Source organism: Odocoileus virginianus, chromosome 27 (assembly GCF_023699985.2).
Source record: "Odocoileus virginianus isolate 20LAN1187 ecotype Illinois chromosome 27, Ovbor_1.2, whole genome shotgun sequence".
Taxonomy (NCBI): Eukaryota; Metazoa; Chordata; class Mammalia; order Artiodactyla; family Cervidae; genus Odocoileus; species Odocoileus virginianus.
The window spans coordinates 43,565,304-43,582,428 of NC_069700.1; the positions used below are offsets into that span (position 1 = coordinate 43,565,304).

General features: G+C 52.8%; 2 protein-coding genes and 1 pseudogene across 2 annotated transcripts; 1 reads left to right on the plus strand and 2 right to left on the minus strand.

Moving 5' to 3' along the window:
• The first annotated feature begins 355 nt into the window (after positions 1 to 355).
• Positions 356 to 12,995, plus strand: DHX16 (DEAH-box helicase 16). Its single transcript, XM_020888825.2, has 20 exons — positions 356 to 767; positions 1,886 to 2,136; positions 2,233 to 2,395; positions 2,688 to 2,744; positions 4,739 to 4,993; positions 5,182 to 5,385; positions 5,468 to 5,659; positions 6,277 to 6,387; positions 6,561 to 6,676; positions 7,164 to 7,374; positions 7,561 to 7,659; positions 7,766 to 7,918; positions 9,327 to 9,467; positions 9,666 to 9,828; positions 9,925 to 10,043; positions 10,154 to 10,221; positions 11,457 to 11,619; positions 11,722 to 11,883; positions 12,100 to 12,273; positions 12,773 to 12,995. The coding sequence occupies exons 1-20, from the start codon at positions 561 to 563 to the stop codon at positions 12,899 to 12,901; spliced, it is 3,138 nt and encodes a 1,045-aa protein (XP_020744484.1). The 5' UTR covers positions 356 to 560; the 3' UTR covers positions 12,902 to 12,995.
• On the minus strand, positions 10,579 to 11,102 carry LOC110134373 (cytochrome c oxidase subunit NDUFA4 pseudogene; annotated as a pseudogene).
• A 167-nt stretch (positions 12,996 to 13,162) lies between the features above and the next one.
• C27H6orf136 (chromosome 27 C6orf136 homolog) lies at positions 13,163 to 17,015 on the minus strand. Its single transcript, XM_020888819.2, is given in 10 exon segments — positions 13,163 to 13,469; positions 13,560 to 13,629; positions 14,229 to 14,429; positions 14,606 to 14,694; positions 14,972 to 15,373; positions 16,185 to 16,399; positions 16,402 to 16,489; positions 16,491 to 16,622; positions 16,624 to 16,675; positions 16,677 to 17,015. Coding segments are annotated over 10 exon segments (1,491 nt in total). The 5' UTR covers positions 16,805 to 17,015; the 3' UTR covers positions 13,163 to 13,355.
• Positions 17,016 to 17,125: the final 110 nt, after the last annotated feature.

Consider the following 17,125-nt stretch of genomic DNA (forward strand, 5'->3'; position numbering starts at 1 on the left):
TCATGCAGAGTTGACTCATTGGAAAAGACCCTGATGTTGGGAGGGATTGTTGGGAGGGACTGGGGGCAGGAGGAGAAGGGGACGACAGAAGATGAGATGGCTGGATGGCATCACCGACTCGATGGAGATGAGTTTGAGTAAACTCTGGGAGTTGGTGATGGATAGAGAAGCCTGGCGTGCTGCGATTCATGGAGTCGCAGAGTCGGACACGACTGAGCAACTCAACTGAAATGAACTGAACTGAATACTCAAGAATGACCAACAGAGGGCGACAGAGAAATTCAGTAGGGGAAGAAATGAAAATGTTTTATTCCGAGAATTCCGCGAGATTTGAACTCGCTCGGCCACCGTAGTGCGTAGGCCGGAAAACAGCAGCTACTTCCGACCTCTGCGGTCCGGGAAGATTGCTATGGGCTATCAGAAACCGAACCCTAGGTTCTAAGGCAGCTCCATTCCGGAGCAGAGGCTCCATCCTGGAGCTCTAGGCCTCCGACCCGCCCGGCCGCCGACGTGGCAGCTGGAGACACTTTCAGGGCCCGGAATAGGGAGCGTGTGTCGCCATGGCGACACCGGCGGGGCTGGAGCGCTGGGTGCAAGACGAACTGCACTCGGTGCTGGGACTGAGCGAGCGGCACGTGGCCCAATTCCTGATCGGTACCGCGCAGCGCTGTGCCTCGGCAGAGGAGTTCTTGCAGCGCTTGCGAGACACCGATACCCTGGACCTCAGTGGGCCGGCCCGGGACTTCGCCCTGAGACTCTGGAACAAGGTACTGGGAGAGGCGGGACCGGGCGTGGGAGCGGCGGGTGAGTGGGTGGAGCAGGGGAGGGCCCCCAGGTTACTTGTCCAACGGAGTTTGGGCTCACTTGGGCTAACTGTCCAACGGAGAATTAAGCTCAGTTTGCAAGCAGTGACCACTTTCGGGCTGGACGACCACTTCCGTGGAGAAGATTGAGGAGGGTTTAAGGGTCTATAGAGCAGTGTTTCTCAAACAGGTTTAGGATTCATCTACGGCTTTTGTTAAAATGAGGATTCCGATTCGGTAGGTCTGGGATGGTTTTTTCGTTTCTTCATTTCTAACAAATCTAATAAGTTTCCGGGTGATGCTGGGTGTTGCCCACCCTTGGAAGAGTGAGGCTATAGAAGAGATGTGTGGGCAGCGTTGAGGGAGGGTAGAAGTGGTGTAGCTGTGATCAAGAAAAGCAGGCCCAAAGATTCTCTGGAATTTGTTGGGTAGAGAAAGGGGAAGAGTAAAGGTGTAATGGTGAGCTCCTGGAAAACAAGACTGTGTTTTTTGTCTTTGTAGTCATACCGTCTAATTGTACCCTGCAGAACAAGAGCTCAGAAATTATACAGTAAGACTGAAAGTGTTGAACTTGTTCAGAGAATGGCAGATAACCTGGTGTGGCTGTCCTATATACACTTGGTGAAAGATGAGGTTAGAATGTACTTGATGTGAGGGTAGGAGTTCTGTGTTAATCCGTTCACCAGGGTATCTCTGGGGGCTGGTACAGTGCTGGCCTGTGACAGGGCTCTGCAAAACAATCTGGACAATTCTTGTCCAGTCCTTGGGTAGGAGTGACTTAGTCATTGGGGAGAACAGAGGCTGAGCAGTTGAGAACTGGGTGTGACAATGCAAACTCCGTGAGGGCAGGAAGTTTTTTCTTTATCTCTATATCCCTAGTACCTAGCAGGGGGTGCATGGGATAGGCTTAGAAGCTGAGAGACCCCATTCGGGCTGATGGACATGGTGTGAAGCCTTGGGGAAGAGAGAGAATGACAGCTGGCTTAAGATCAGTTACTCCTTAAATTAGGAACAGGGCAGAGTAGGTGGGCAGAGATCAGGAGTTGCTCACATCCCCTGTCTTCTCCTCTCTCTCCTGACAGGTCCCACGGAAAGCAGTGGTGGAAAAGCCAGCTCGGGCAGCTGAGCGAGAAGCCCGAGCCCTGCTGGAAAAGAACCGCTCTTATATGTTGTTGGAGGACAGTGAGGAGAGCAGCGGGGAGACTGTGGGCAGGGCCGGGAGCAGTGTCCAGAAGAAGCGGAAAAAACGGAAACACCTGAGGAAGAAACGTGAGGAGGAAGAGGAAGAAGAGGAGGAGGAACAAGTTTCTGAGAAAGGAAAGAGGAAGACAGGGTAAGTCAGAAGTAGGGGGCGAGAGGATGCGGCAGGTGGGTGATGGGACAGGAAACCTCTGAGTGCCCTCAGTTAATCCTCCGGGCTGGGCTGCAGGGAGAAGAAAGAGCAGACGGAAAAGCCAGAGTCGGAGGATGAGTGGGAGCGGACAGAGCGAGAGCGCCTTCAGGACCTGGAGGAACGCGATGCGTTTGCCGAGCGGGTTCGGCAGCGGGACAAGGATCGGACTCGCAACGTCCTGGAGCGGTCAGACAAGAAGGTGCATAGGAGCAGCATGTTCCATCAGTCTCCAGGCAGACCCCTGGATCCGGTCTGAGGTTGGGTGTGACCGCAGAGTGATCTCTGGGAAGACAAGGGGCCGCCTCCAGTAATCTGGTCATCTCTTTGGGTCTTTGGGAAGGTGGCTCTCTGCTGAACCTGTAATCACAGAGATTCCTCAGGGAAGGGGGGACATTTCTTTATGCTAGGGAACATCTGAATGATCCTTGTGATTCTAGACAGGAATGGCTGTGGGCGTGGGGACTTTGACCACTCTTGCCTTCTTCTCCTAGGCTTATGAAGAGGCTCAGAAACGCCTTAAGATGGCTGAGGAAGACCGGAAGGCCATGGTGAGTCCCCGTGCCCAGGAAGACAAAGGGAAAGACTTCCTGATGGAGTGGTTAGGGCTAGGGAGGAAAAATGCAGAGGAAGTGTGGTGGGGCTGCTGGGGTGGAGGGTGTTGGGTCTCTGGTTGAGGAGCCAGCTAAGGGTGGACTTAAACTGTAGTGGGAAGTCAGTCTGATCTGACCCCTTAGGATCAGATCAGACTGTATGTTAGTGAGGAAAAAGTATAGATTTTCCCTGTTCCTGAGACTTAAAGAGATGTACTCAAAAGGCAGCTGGAAGGTCAAGGGGCTGGCTGGAGGACAGGGGTGGGGCAGGGTCCTACTGCCTGGGGATGTGCTGACTGTTGAGCTTGTGCACACCATCTCCAGCTACCTTCTACCATATGATCCCTCCATTTCCCAGCTCCCCCACACACCTCACCCCACCTCGACCCCCTCAGGCCTTGTGATCACCCACTGATTTTCAGAGTTGGTCTCTCACTGCACAGGGACTGAGCCCTTCTGATTCATGAACTGGACTTGTTATGGGGGTAGCCTTGGTAGGGTTGCAGTTTTCTGAAGCCCTGGTCTTCCCGTGTAAGTCACATTTAGATTTCCCCAAAGAATTTCGAGGCTCTTGGTGTCTTAACAATGCCCTGGTGGCCATCAGGTCTCCCCTGACATATCCATCTCAGGTCACATCCCAGAAAGTGACTGTAGCCAGAGACTTCTGAGATGTCTTTCGGTGCTGATGTAGTATTTTTACTTTCTTAAACTTTTCTTTCCTTTCTTCAATTATGAAAATTTTCATAATTTTCACAAATAGGAAAAGTTGAAAGAAAAGCATAACAACATCCATCCAGACTGTTTGGATTAAAAAATTGCTAATACCATGTGCAGTATTTTCAATGTTTGTGTAAATGGCAGCTTTTTTGGTCCGTTTTGAACCATATGAAAGTTTTAGACATTGTGGCATTTTATCCCATCAGCATGTACCTGACGCCTGAAGACATTCTCACATAGTGCCACTGTCATGCCCAAGAAGATGATTCTCCTGTATCAGCTAAGAATTTGTCCACAATGAAATTTTCTCAGTTATCCCAAAATTTCTGTAATAACTACTTTTTCCAAACTGAAATCCAGTCGCGTTTCATGCGTTGCATTTGAGTGTGAGGTCTCTTCAGTTTGTTTCATTTTCCCCTTCTCTCTTTCTTTCTGTTTCATCTTGTACACCGTGTCCTACATTCTGGATTTATCTGATCCTTATCTTGTGGTGTTAAGTTCTATCCCAGTGCTTACTTTAAAGTGGAAATTGGGTCTTACAGCTTGCTCAGACTCAGATTAAACAGCTGTAGCAGCAGCGCCTCTTGGGTGGTGGTGTGTGCATCCCATGGTGGGGGCAGTGTGCCTGTCAGGCTGAAGGAGAATTCGATTGTGGTACTCAGATCAGATCATGAGCATAAACTCCATTTTAGTATATAGTATATGGAACATAAAAAACCAAGAAATTAAGTATCAAGTTGGCCAAAAAGTTCATTTGAGTTTTTTTCCATAAGATGTTACAGAAAAACCCTAATGAACTTTTTGGGCAACCCGATACACTCAGGGCCCCCAAGGGGAGGGGACCTGGTGGTTTCTGATTGTCTGAGTTGTTTTCAGTTTGAGACCTCTGCCTCCACATCGTGGCATCAGCCATCATGTTATCCCCCTTTTCACTGAGTTGAAAAAAGTAGCAAGGGTTGAATATAAAATACACACATAATTATCCTGGTGAATCGATGTTGGCAAAGATGGTAAGGCTGCCTGGAAGGACCGTCCGAGCTGCTGGAAGGCAGCGTGTGGGCCCTACGTCGGGCTCCTCGTTAGTCAGGTTGTTCAGTGAGAAGGGAAGGACAGTGGAAGACACATCTTTAGGTCCCCGGGCCGGCCTGCCCAGGAGGTTGTCCCTCTCAGGGGGACCGGGGAAAGGGGTCACTCTTCTAGCGAGAGGAGGCGCTGACTGCCCTGTCCTGACCCAGGTCCCTGAGCTGAGGAAGAAATCCCGCCGAGAGTACCTGGCCAAGCGCGAGCGAGAGAAGCTTGAGGACCTGGAGGCCGAGCTGGCGGACGAGGAGTTCCTCTTCGGGGACGTGGAGCTGAGCCGACACGAGCGCCGGGAGCTCAGGTACAAGCGGCGCGTGCGGGATCTCGCCCGGGAGTACCGGGCGGCTGGGGAGCAGGAGAAGCTGGAGGCCACCAATCGCTACCACATGCCCGAGGAGACCCGAGGACAGGTGAGGCGAGGGGGTCGCCGCTTCAGCCCAGGTGCCCGAGCAGAGGGGAGGGAAGGCTTTGGGGACTAGGGTGGCGGCTTGGCGGGCCCTCCTTTGTCTTGCCTTTCTCTGTGGGCTCGGGTCGAGGCTGGGGAGGGGGCGCTGGGCAGAGAGGGCAGCTCTGTCTCCACATCGCCCTGTCTCCGTAGCCTGCACGCGCGGTGGATCTAGTGGAGGAGGAGTCCGGCGCCCCTGGGGAGGAGCAGCGGCGCTGGGAGGAGGCCCGGCTCGGGGCAGCATCCCTGAAGTTTGGGGCCCGAGATGCTGCCTCCCAGGAGCCCAAGTATCAGCTGGTGCTGGAGGAGGAGGAGACCATTGAGTTTGTCCGGGCCACTCAGCTCCAGGGCGATGAGGTGAGGGTGGAGGGCGCTGGGACGCACGTCCTGAGGAGGCTGGCGCGGCCCTGATACTCACGGCCCTCTACCCCCTCCTTAGGAGCCGTCAGCCCCGCCCACCCCCACTCAGGCCCAGCAGAAGGAGTCCATCCAGGCCGTCCGCCGCAGCCTTCCTGTGTTCCCATTCCGCGAGGAGCTCCTGGCTGCTATTGCTAATCATCAGGTCCTCATCATCGAAGGCGAGACGGGCTCGGGCAAGACCACCCAGATCCCGCAGTACCTCTTTGAGGAGGTACGACAGCCACGCCCTCAGTTGCCACTGACCAGCACTGTCCTGGCAGCTCCTTTTCATGGGGTTTTATGTCATCGCTTTCCCTTTTCATCTCACTCCTTTAGTCTTTTCTGCTAAGTGGTGAGGTTCTTGAAAGAAAGGACCACACCCTTTTCACGTTTCCGTTCTCATTTCCTGCCATGGGGTCCATGCCTGGGAAGCGTTCTGTGTCTTCACGTTGGAAGGAGGTGTAGATGGATAGATGGCATGTGGGTGTGAACATGGACCCCGCACTCCACCAGCCTGGCCTCTGCAGGGCCAGGGAATGAGGAATGAAAAGACTTTGCCTGTTTTTGTGCTGCCTTTGTTCTCCTTGCTTTGGAGTATACCTAGCCTGTCAGTCCTTTTCCAGCTCACCTCTCGCAGAGCCTTAAACCTGATGACCCATCGGGCTGGAACTGCCAGTTCTGAGTGAGGACCCTTTGGGAGCTCCAGGTCTGCCATCCTATCTGTTGATCCTTGTCTGGTTTTCAGCTTCTGTCTGTTCCTCTGTTCCTGCTGCCCTGGCCTGCATTTCCAGCTTCTCTGAATTGCATATTTAGCAAAGGGAAAGCCTCCTCTTTCTTCTTGTCATGCAGGGTTACACAAAGAAGGGTATGAAGATTGCCTGTACCCAGCCCCGGAGAGTGGCGGCCATGAGCGTGGCTGCTCGAGTGGCCCGGGAGATGGGTGTGAAGCTTGGCAATGAGGTGAGACCTGTGGGGACTGAGGGTTGCGGGGAGCCCCTCAGATCTGGGATTCAGCCCCCGCCGCCCACAAGCTCTCCCTGACCCCCACCGGTCCAGGTGCTCGCCCTTAGCCCCTGGTCCTCCCTCCCGGGAATACCAGCCCAACTGTCCATGACTCCCGGACCCCTCGACAGGTCGGCTACAGCATCCGCTTCGAGGACTGCACATCAGAGCGAACCGTCCTGCGCTACATGACAGATGGGATGCTTCTCCGAGAGTTCCTCTCTGAGCCTGACCTTGCGAGTTACAGGTCTGCACAGGTCCCCCAGCTCCCACGGGAAGGGGAGCCGCCCACCCTCGCCTCCCTCCGGTCTGCTGCTCTCCTGACCTTCAGCACCTTCCTTTGTCATATCCTTTCATCTCTGGCTTTTCTCTCTTTCTTTTCCACCCTGTTTTCTCACTTCCAACAGCCAGTTTGGCCATTGTTTTTTCTTCTGACTTATCCACCGGTTCGTGACTCCTTATGGTTTTAACCGTCCTAGAACTGAGATGGGCCCAGAGAGTTAGGGTTAGATTGTGGGTGCTGTTGTCTGCCCAGGCTGGGAGATGCTGTAGACTCACAAGCCCCCTCCTTCTCTGACTTTCTGTTGTCTGTCTTAACTGGGATGATTGGCCTGTCCTTGGAGCCTCCTCCTCCCACATTCACCCTTTGGCTCTTTGATTTCTTCTGTTTCTCTCCTCTGGGGGCCCCAGTTTCCAGCACCCCCAGCTCACTGCTGCCCCCATTCCTTCCCCAGTGTGGTGATGGTGGATGAAGCCCACGAACGGACCCTGCACACAGACATTCTCTTTGGGTTGATCAAGGACGTTGCGCGGTTCCGACCTGAGCTCAAGGTCCTGGTGGCTTCAGCCACACTGGACACGGCCCGCTTTTCCACCTTCTTCGATGACGCCCCCATCTTCCGAATCCCTGGACGCAGGTTTCCAGTTGACATCTTCTACACCAAGGTGCCCCCTCAGGGAGGGTGGCCTTAAGTGTGAAGGCAGCAGAGCTTTGGAGGAGATTGGCCTTGGAGGGAAGGATGGGATGAGAGTTCTGAGGGGAACCGAAATAAAGTGTATGTCAAGCTGGAGGAGAGGAAGGGGTTTGCTGGAGCAGGTAGCCCTCTGGTGACCCTGCGTCCTTCTGACCAGGCTCCGGAGGCAGACTACCTAGAGGCCTGTGTGGTGTCCGTGCTGCAGATCCACGTGACTCAGCCCCCCGGGGACATCCTGGTGTTCCTGACGGGACAGGTGCGATGTGGGGGAGGGCTGGTGAACGTATCCCGGGGAAGACTGGGCTGGCCGGTCGGCCCTGCGTGACTCTGGGTCCTGTGCTGCTCTCCCTATCCAAATCCAGGAGGAGATTGAGGCTGCTTGCGAGATGCTCCAGGATCGCTGCCGCCGCCTGGGCTCCAAAATCCGGGAGCTCCTGGTGCTGCCCATTTATGCCAACCTGCCTTCCGACATGCAGGCACGGATCTTCCAGCCCACGCCCCCGGGGGCACGGAAGGTCAGTTGGAGAAGCCCACTTTCATCATCCCCTATGGTTCACGCAATTAGTAGTGAAAAGGAAAGAATGTGCATGCCCTGTGCAAGGTGTGTCCTGGGCACAGCTGCGAGGCTGGGTGGCAGTCAGCCTGCCCCTCACTGCTGGCGCTGGAGTGAGAGGGTGACAACGGCAGGGACAGAGAGATAGTCAAGTGCATGGTCCAGAAAGTGAGTGTGGCAGAGATGCAATGGGAAGGGAGACTCTGGGTGTGCCAGGAGGCAGGATTTGAACTGGACCTTTAAGGAAGATGCTGGGGGAGTATCAGAGAAAGACCTAAGGGGTGTTTGAGGTCAGAGTAATCTAGCAGGCTTAGTGGAAGGCTCACATGGCAAAGGGGAGACCGACTGAAAACAACTTGGGATGGCGGTTAGAGAGAGCCTTTGATGGCAGGAGGAAGAGTGTAGACTTTGGACCAGTGAGTGGTCATCAAAGGATTGTGAGCAAAGATGTAACTTTCCACAAATATTTACAGAGCTCCTCCCACTTTCCAGGAAGTGTTCTAAGGGATGAGGATACAGTGATGAACTAAGCAAAGTCTCTAGCCTCAGGGAGTTTAGACTAACAGAGGTTAGGAAATAACACATAAATACATAATGTCAATTTGTGACAAAGGATCTGAAGAGATACAGTGTGCATCCAGGGGAGTTGCAGGTGGTGGGGGGGAGGAATGACTGGAAGGTATTTTCCTTAGGGTGTAGGGACACCCCCTGTCTGATGAGGTGAGAGTGAAGCTGGAGCCTCAGCCAGGCACGGGAGGGTGCCAGCCTGACATCTGACCCAGAAGAAGAGCGCCAAGTGGAGGGAATAGTGCACGCGGAGGATGGGTGTGAGGGCAGGGGTGGAGCGAGGAGCCCTGGTACTCAGAGATGAGATCGGAAGGGTAGCCAGGGGCTGGAGAACTTGGGGCCTAAAAGAGCTTGGCTGTGATTGTCAGGTAGGATGGGAGCAACTGAAGGATGCAGGGAATGATGTAAGAGGCTCACATTTTAAAAGGACCATTGTGGATGCCTCGTAACCAGGGGCAGGAGTAGAGCAGCGAGACTCATCAGGGGGTTTATTTTAGGACCTAACATATGAAGGTGATTATGAAAGCAACCGTGGGAAAGATGCGGAAGGAGCCTAACACCCTCAACTCCCATCTCTGAAAAAAATCCTGAACCCTCTTCCTTTCCTTTCCTTGTTACGCCCTGCTTATCCCCACGTCTCTCTCCCCTCTCAGCTAGCCTGTTCCCTTCTTGACCTTGGCCACAGATCGCTTCCGCTCCTGCTCCTTTGTCCCTGTTCATCCACTCCTTATCTTCCAGAAATCACTTTTTCTGTGTAACTAGGTGGGTGGAGTTTCTGGGTAACCCCACATCCTTTCATTCAGGTGGTTGTGGCAACCAATATCGCCGAGACCTCGCTCACCATCGAGGGCATCATTTACGTGCTGGATCCAGGGTTCTGTAAGCAGAAGAGCTACAACCCCCGCACGGGAATGGAATCGCTCACTGTCACACCCTGCAGCAAGGTGGGCCTGGGCCGGAGAGGGGTCTCCATGGGGTGAGGGGGAGAACAGGTCGGCTCAGAAGCAGTGGGGACGACGGCTCAGAGCAGGGGGGTTAGCGGTCCACACCCACACCCCCGAGATTTCTTGCAGAAATACCACCCTTTCTCCTTTCCATCACCAGACTGTCAATGGGCCTGACAAACGGTCCTTTCTTTCCAGGCCTCCGCTAATCAGCGAGCTGGCCGGGCGGGTCGGGTGGCTGCAGGGAAGTGCTTCCGCCTGTATACTGCCTGGGCTTACCAGCACGAGCTGGAGGAAACCACGGTGCCCGAGATTCAGAGGACCAGCCTGGGCAATGTCGTGTTGCTGCTCAAGAGCTTAGGTGACTGGGCTCCCCAGTCCTCTGAGAGGGGAGGGTGGGACTGCCATCACTGGTCACGTGAAGGACTCTGTCCTAACTCCACCCATCCTTCTCCAGGGATCCATGACCTAATGCACTTTGATTTCCTGGACCCCCCGCCTTACGAGACCCTGCTGCTGGCTCTGGAGCAGCTGTATGCGCTAGGAGCCCTCAACCACCTTGGGGAGCTCACCACGGTGAGGTGGGAGGGCAGTGGGCTGGGGTGGGAGGAAGGCTGGGGTGACCCCTCGAGGGGCGGAGGGACACCTGAGGGAGGAGTGGCCTCAACTCTCTTTCCTCTCCTTAGTCTGGTCGAAAGATGGCAGAGCTGCCTGTGGACCCCATGCTGTCTAAAATGATCCTGGCCTCTGAGAAGTAAGTCCTTGACTCGGCTGGGCCCCTGGCACACACACTGGCCATGCCTGCTTCTGTCTCTGGGGCCATCTTTGTGAGCTTCCTTTTCCTCCCCACCACATTATTCTTTAACCAATAGTAAGTTGTTGGATAACTCTTATTGCCCTTTTGAGGTCCACAGTGGTCAGTAAGACACCGTCCTGTCTTTGGTTATGATATCAAATGGATGAGATAGCCAAGAATGTAGAAAACTTGGGGGCATGAACAAAAGTGGAAGACTTTTTACCTGTGAGGAGTGCTGAGGGAGGGCTGGCTTGGAGGCTTACTCTCTCCTACGATTTCAGACTAGAGCATTTAGATGCAGCTGTGGGGGGATCACTTTTTTTTTTTTTTTTAAGTTTCAGACTATTTATTCATCAGTGTAAACCCCAATACAATACACCAACATGATTCCGTGCATTTAGAGGGGAAATATTTCCTGGTTAAGTGGAAAATTGTGCGGATGGCTTCTGGAAGACCTTCATTCTAAGCAGCTTTAAGTGAAATATTTCATTTAGAAGTCTGGACCTTCTTTCTTCAGTTTGCTGTAATCTACGTTCACAGAGTAGAACTTGTACTGATCATTAGGACCTAGTTTGTTCCAGGGTTCTGGGTTATTCTTTCTGTCCCAACTGACATCGGGATTGAACAATGCCAGGCGTGTGACATACAGTGCTGCTCCAGTCCCTCCTGCTCCAATAAATATGAAGAGGGGGATCAAGCTAGGATGTTTCTTGGCCTGACCGATGATCTGGCGGAGCATGGTTGCGACAGAGGCCTCGAGCCCAAACCGAGAGAAAAACTAAGCCGCAAGGCTGGAGATTAAGCACTCACGGCACCTGTTTGGTTTTTTTTTTTTTTGGATCACGTTTTAATGCCATCCTTTGGCTGTGGTTGAAGTTGAAGGTCGTTACGTGAACTTAAAAGAACTGCTATAATGCACACCTTCATACTGCAGAACCCTCATGACATTTTCCTGCCCCTGCCTCTCTGCACGTCTCCTGTTACTGTTTTATCTACAACCCGACCTCACCTCCTGGACCCCCATCCTGCTGCCCCTGCCACCAAAAGCAGTCTACTCTCTGATTTGTAGCCGTCAGCCCAGCCTGCAGCCCCCATGTGAGGACATCCATCACGCCGCAGTCCCTTTCCTCTTCACCATGTCTGTTCCTCTGTGTCTTGCTTTGAGCTCTCGTGTTTCTCCCTTCCTGCCCCAGGTACAGCTGTTCAGAGGAGATCCTGACAGTGGCTGCCATGCTCTCCGTCAACAACTCCATCTTCTACCGACCTAAGGACAAGGTCGTCCATGCTGACAACGCTCGGGTCAACTTCTTCCTCCCTGGTGGGGACCACCTGGTTCTGCTGAATGTTTACACACAGGTCCCTGGGTTTGGGTAAATGGGAATGAGGAGGACACAGGGGACTCTGGTCCTGCTGTATAAACTTAACACCCCCTTTTTCCCTCCCTCCCTTGCTTCATAGTGGGCTGAGAGTGGTTACTCTTCCCAGTGGTGCTATGAGAACTTTGTTCAGTTCAGATCCATGCGCCGAGCCCGGGATGTGCGGGAGCAGCTGGAGGGGCTCTTGGAACGTGTGGAAGTTGGTCTCAGTTCCTGCCAAGGGGACTACATCCGTGTCCGAAAGGTCAGCATTTCCTTAGTCTAGTCTCTTGCTGTCCACCCATTATCTCCTGAGGAGCAAGCTTGTCTGGGGCCAGTGACCTGCGAACATGCCCCTTTCCCTGTGGAAGGTGGGTTCCCCTTGTGCTTTCTTCCTGGGGCACTGGAGGTCTTTACCTTCCTCTAATTCTCCCAAATTAGTCAGCCGTTCCCACTGACTTCCTTTCCTGCCTGCTTCCAGGCCATCACTGCTGGCTACTTCTACCACACAGCACGGTTGACTCGCAGCGGCTACCGCACAGTGAAACAGCAGCAGACGGTGTTCATTCATCCCAATTCTTCCCTCTTTGAGGAACAGCCACGCTGGCTGCTCTACCATGAACTTGTCTTGACCACCAAAGAGTTCATGAGACAGGTGAGGGCACCTTGACCTGCCCAGGCAGGTGGTTTGTGTGGGAGATGGTATTCTGGCATGCGAAAAACCCAGGTTCAGGTTGCTGGGACTGGCAGAGAAAGAGGAAAGCAACTTGATTTAAGGTAGGATAAGATAGAAGGGCATCCATTCTAACAGCTGTCTCAGCATCCACTAAGATCTAACTGTTCTTTCACCAAGTGCTGAATGCATTGTCTCAGTGCTTCAGGGGCTGCAGTGATAATGGTAAACAAAGCAGGTGTGGCCTTTGTCCTGAGTGTATTTTAGTCTAGGTTCAGGCTTTTGTTTAGGGTTAGCTTACTTGTGCTCTTGAACAACATATAACAGAGTGTTGGGGTCTAGAGTATTAGAGTCAGATACCCATTTCCCTTGCCATGCAGTCAAAGGGGAAAGAAGAGAAGCTTTTTAAAAATCATACACATCTCAGAATCTAGGTTGGACAAAAGAGAATCTTGCTGATTTTTTTTCTCTCCTCCTGCAGGTACTGGAGATTGAGAGCAGTTGGCTTCTCGAAGTGGCACCCCACTATTACAAGGCTAAGGAGCTAGAAGATCCCCATGCTAAGAAAATGCCCAAAAAAATAGGCAAGACACGGGAAGAGCTAGGGTGAAGAGCAGGGGACATAACAATCAGAACCTAACACCAGCTCCTTTTCCTTCTGTACCTTATTTAATATCTATTAATAAAAATATTTTTAGAGTAAAGCTATGGGGAACTTTCTTTTTTGGCCACTCGGCTTGTGGGATCTTAGTTCCCTGACCAGGGATTGAACCCTTGCCCTCAGCAGTGAAAAGTGCGGAGTCCTAACCCCTGGACCACCAGGGAAATTCCATGGGGAACTTTTGAGGTTCAGAAAAGAGTGACATGGAAATTGGATCTCATATATTCATGTAGATTTTATTATTTACAAGTTAAATTACACAGCAGCTTTACATAGCATGAGATGGAAAGTAGAGGGGTAGAGTGAAGAGGGGAGGTAACTGGCTCTGAGGCTCTCAGCCGCCTCCACCGCCTCTCTTTGTGCGTAGCAAAGTCTTCAGTGCTGCCTCTGCCCCAGTTCCTGATCAGTCCTCGGAACACAGGTGTAAGTTGGGTTCTGGTTCCGACAGCCCCAGAGCCACCAGGGCTCCCACTAACAGCTTCTTCACAGGTGCGGGGGGTGAATGTGAAGGCATCAGCTAAAGCGAGAAAGGTTAATGTAGCTGGTGTGATGTTCTACTCTGTCACCCTGCACACCACCACCTGCCCCCCGCTGCCCTAGCACTCACTTTGTCAAGGCGATGGCGACAAATGAGGCCGTTGGAATTCAGGTAGAAGGTGGAATAGGCATCATAGGTCCTGGTAAAGGGAGAAAGAGGCTCACTGAGAGAGAGGGTGATTGGTCCCAAAGTTTTAATTCAAGCATTTATTTAAACTAGTAGTTCTTAACCTTTGCTATGTGTTAGATCACCTGAGGATCTTTTAAAAATCCTGAGTTGTACCCTGGGCCCAATTAAATCAGGATGTCTGGCACCAATATTTTAAAAAAGATTCTTGGATAAAAAAAATCCAAGAATCCACTGTGCAGCAGTTTAGGAACTACCAGTGTGGGTTTAGCCTAAGAATTTCTTGGGATTCTACTCTGTGCCAGAAATTTACCAAGTACTTCCTTTACCCAAGGCTGTGAAGCACAACTTAAAGAGACAGGTATTTTCATCTGTTCGTTAAGTATATGAGTCGCTACTATGTGCCAGGTAATGTACATGAAGAAATTGAATTCAGAAGCTTCCTAATATACTCAAAGCCCCTATTTTTGCTATATTAAAGCAGACTAAAACAAAGCCTGCCTTCAAGGAGCCTCCAGTCAAGTCAGGATGGAGGACTGTCTAGGAGACTAGACTACAGACTCCCAAAAGGGTAAGATTAGAAAGTTGTAGTGTGTTTCTTACTTCTCTTACCGGTAAAGCTCCTCCTTGTCACGCTTATAAAAACGAAGAAAGAGCAGGTGGATGGGCAGTCCCACAAGCCGCCAGCGGGCTTGCAAGGTCCAATTCTCAGGGTGGCGTGTCAGCTGCAGAATTTCCAGCCGAAGCTGTGCAAAATAGTTCCAAGCCAGGAAGCGGCAGAGAGTCAGTGACAGAATGTACCATGTCCGGCCTCTGAGAGGAAGAGATGGGGAAGAAATCTCATTACAGCACAATCAGAAAACCAAACTATTCTCTGACAGAGGAACTGGGGATGGTGGTGAGAAGCAACTTAGGACCTTCTCTAACAAGTGAAAATAGCACTAGGTCCTTTTCCTGCCCAAGGCCCTACCCGTTCAATGGATTCTCACTTGGTACGCATGTTCAGGATCTCATTGATGAATTCCACATCCGATGAGTAGAGAGTGTAGTCGTGGGAGTGAAGGAAGAGATTGGGAAGCTAGGTGGAAGAAGAAGGCATGAGACCAGGAGGAAAGAAAAGATGATCCCACTTCTCAGTTTTCTATATTGAGTGTCTCCTTAATCCTGAGTGAAAGGTTATCTCATCCCTAATTCAAACCGAGGAGTATCTTTTCCTTGGGAAATGTTTGGAACCTATTTTGAAGGCTGTCTCATGGTTCCAAGAAAGAATCCAGTTGACTGACTGACTTCCTATTTTTAAGAATTACCTACATCTCTCCCCATTTTGGACAAAGGCCGCTTTTGCATGGACTTACCTCTTGTCTCAGTCTCTCATACATGACAGCCAGGTGCTCCTCCATACTTGGATCTCCTGACGGAGTGGCAGGGGAAGGGTGGGCGGTTCCAGGGGCTTGGAAAGGTATCAGAGCTCCAGGACAGGGGCAGGGAGGTCCCTCAAACAGGCTCCTGAGCCCATCCAGGCAGCCGCTATGTAACTCGGGTCCTGGTCCCTCCTCCCCCTTTCCTGGGGGGAGAACCACCCATGGTGAGGTGAGGGCTTGGACCTGAGGGAGAGGTAGTGGGGGAGCTGGGGGAAGCAGTCGGGTGGGAGGGCTTGGGGGTGGGGGAGACCAGAAAAGAGGCAAAGATGGAGAAGTGGTTGTTGTGGAGTGAGGCCAAAGGGGTGGGAATGGTAGAGCCCATGGAGAAGACTGGTCCTAAGGAGGAAGAATAAAAGAGAAAAAAAATAAGAATCCAGCTGCCTAATGCCCCTCCATCCAAACTCTGCCCATTAACATGCTTCCAATTCACCAGTTCCTTCTGACAGGAAAGATCAAATTACTAGAGGAAAAATTCATCTCCATCTCTGCTTAAAACAGGAGGATATACTTTCTTGTGACTTAAGTACAAATATCTACCCAAAATAGCAAATACGTTTAGATTTAAGATTCCAAACCTGTTTGGGGGCAGGTCTGTCTCTAACAGCAAGAATCACAAGAGTGCATACTTAAGAATGAACAAATGAATGAATACCAAACAGGGCTCGTTATATTGTGGATGAAATGATTAGGCCTCTAACACAACTCCAGGAGTGTGTGAGGCAGCTGTGGCAGAAAAAAGAACATCCAACTGGAACTAGGAGACTTTGGAGTTCCAATTCTATAATGTAACATAAGGCATTCTAATTCCCTCAGCCTGAGTTTCCCATAAATGTCCTATAAATAAGGACGATGAAGCCACACTGAGTCACAATGAGGACTTTATGAGATAATAAATGTTAATAAAACTTTGCGACCCGTAAAGTAGTATATAAATGTAAGCTCATCACTTGGGATCCTCTAATGACACGAAAAAGCCCAGGAGACTGTTAAAGGCTGGATGGACCTCATGATGCCCCTGGTTTACTGATGTTGAAACTGCGATGAGGCAGAGGTCACTCAAAGTCAGGCCTGACTCGAGCTCCTGCGTTTTCAAGGAGCACCCCGAGGGGTCTCATTATCCGGGAAGGCGGGCAGGCCGCGCGGGTACCTCTGTCCCCGACGGTGTCCCGGAGGCGCCGTCTCCGCCGGGGGCGTCGTCTCCGCCAGGGGCGTGGCCATCTTGCCCGCCCGGGCACAGGGGCCCGAACCGGGTCCACTCGGGCCAGCCTTCCCGCCGGGACAGCTATCCCGGTGCAAGAGGCGTGGGCTGCAGAGCGCGGCCCGCAGGTCCGTCTGGTCGGATCCCTGGAGGCGCCGCGAACCTCTCCGCCCTCTGTCCTTCAAATCACCTCCAGGCACAGGTAACCGCGAAGACGCGGGAGAAATGCGGACGCACCCCACCGCGCCAGCCTCAATCCCGCCTGCCCCCCAAGATCCGGAAGACAGACGTCTCGTGCGCGACAGCAGGCTGGCAGCGCCGCCCTCCGGTCCCTGAGACCCCTCGCCCCTCCACGCGCTGCTCCGCACAGGTGGGAAGCAGCGGTGGGACGTCAGTACGCCTGCGCGAAACGGAACGCGCGCTCCGCCCCACGCGCCGGCTGAGGAGGGTCTCTCCCCGCCCCCTCCCCTCCCCTCCCGCTTCCCCTCGGCTCTCACCTGGGGACGAGCCTGATAGGCGCGGAGGCAGGGGCCGAGGCGCCGGGCCGCCCCCCGGCTGGGCTGGTACATGATCTTCCGGGAATGGAGAGAGCGCCTCCTGTGTCCGGCCTCCGGCCTCCTCACAGGGGTGAGCGCGCCCCGGAGCCGGCTTCTTGAAGGGGAAAGGAGGGGGGGGTGAGGGGCTGAGGGGAGGGAAACGGAGATGTTGCGCGCTTGCGCACTGCGGCGGGTTCCAGGGAGGCGGTGAGGCACTAGGTCTACAGTAAGTGCGCCTGCGCTCGCCGAATCGGAGGCAGCCTCAGGGCGCTTGCGCAGTAAATTAGCGGCCTAGAGCACGGCTCTCACCTGTACGCTTGCGCAAAAGTAGGCGCTGATGGGTGAGGAGTGGGA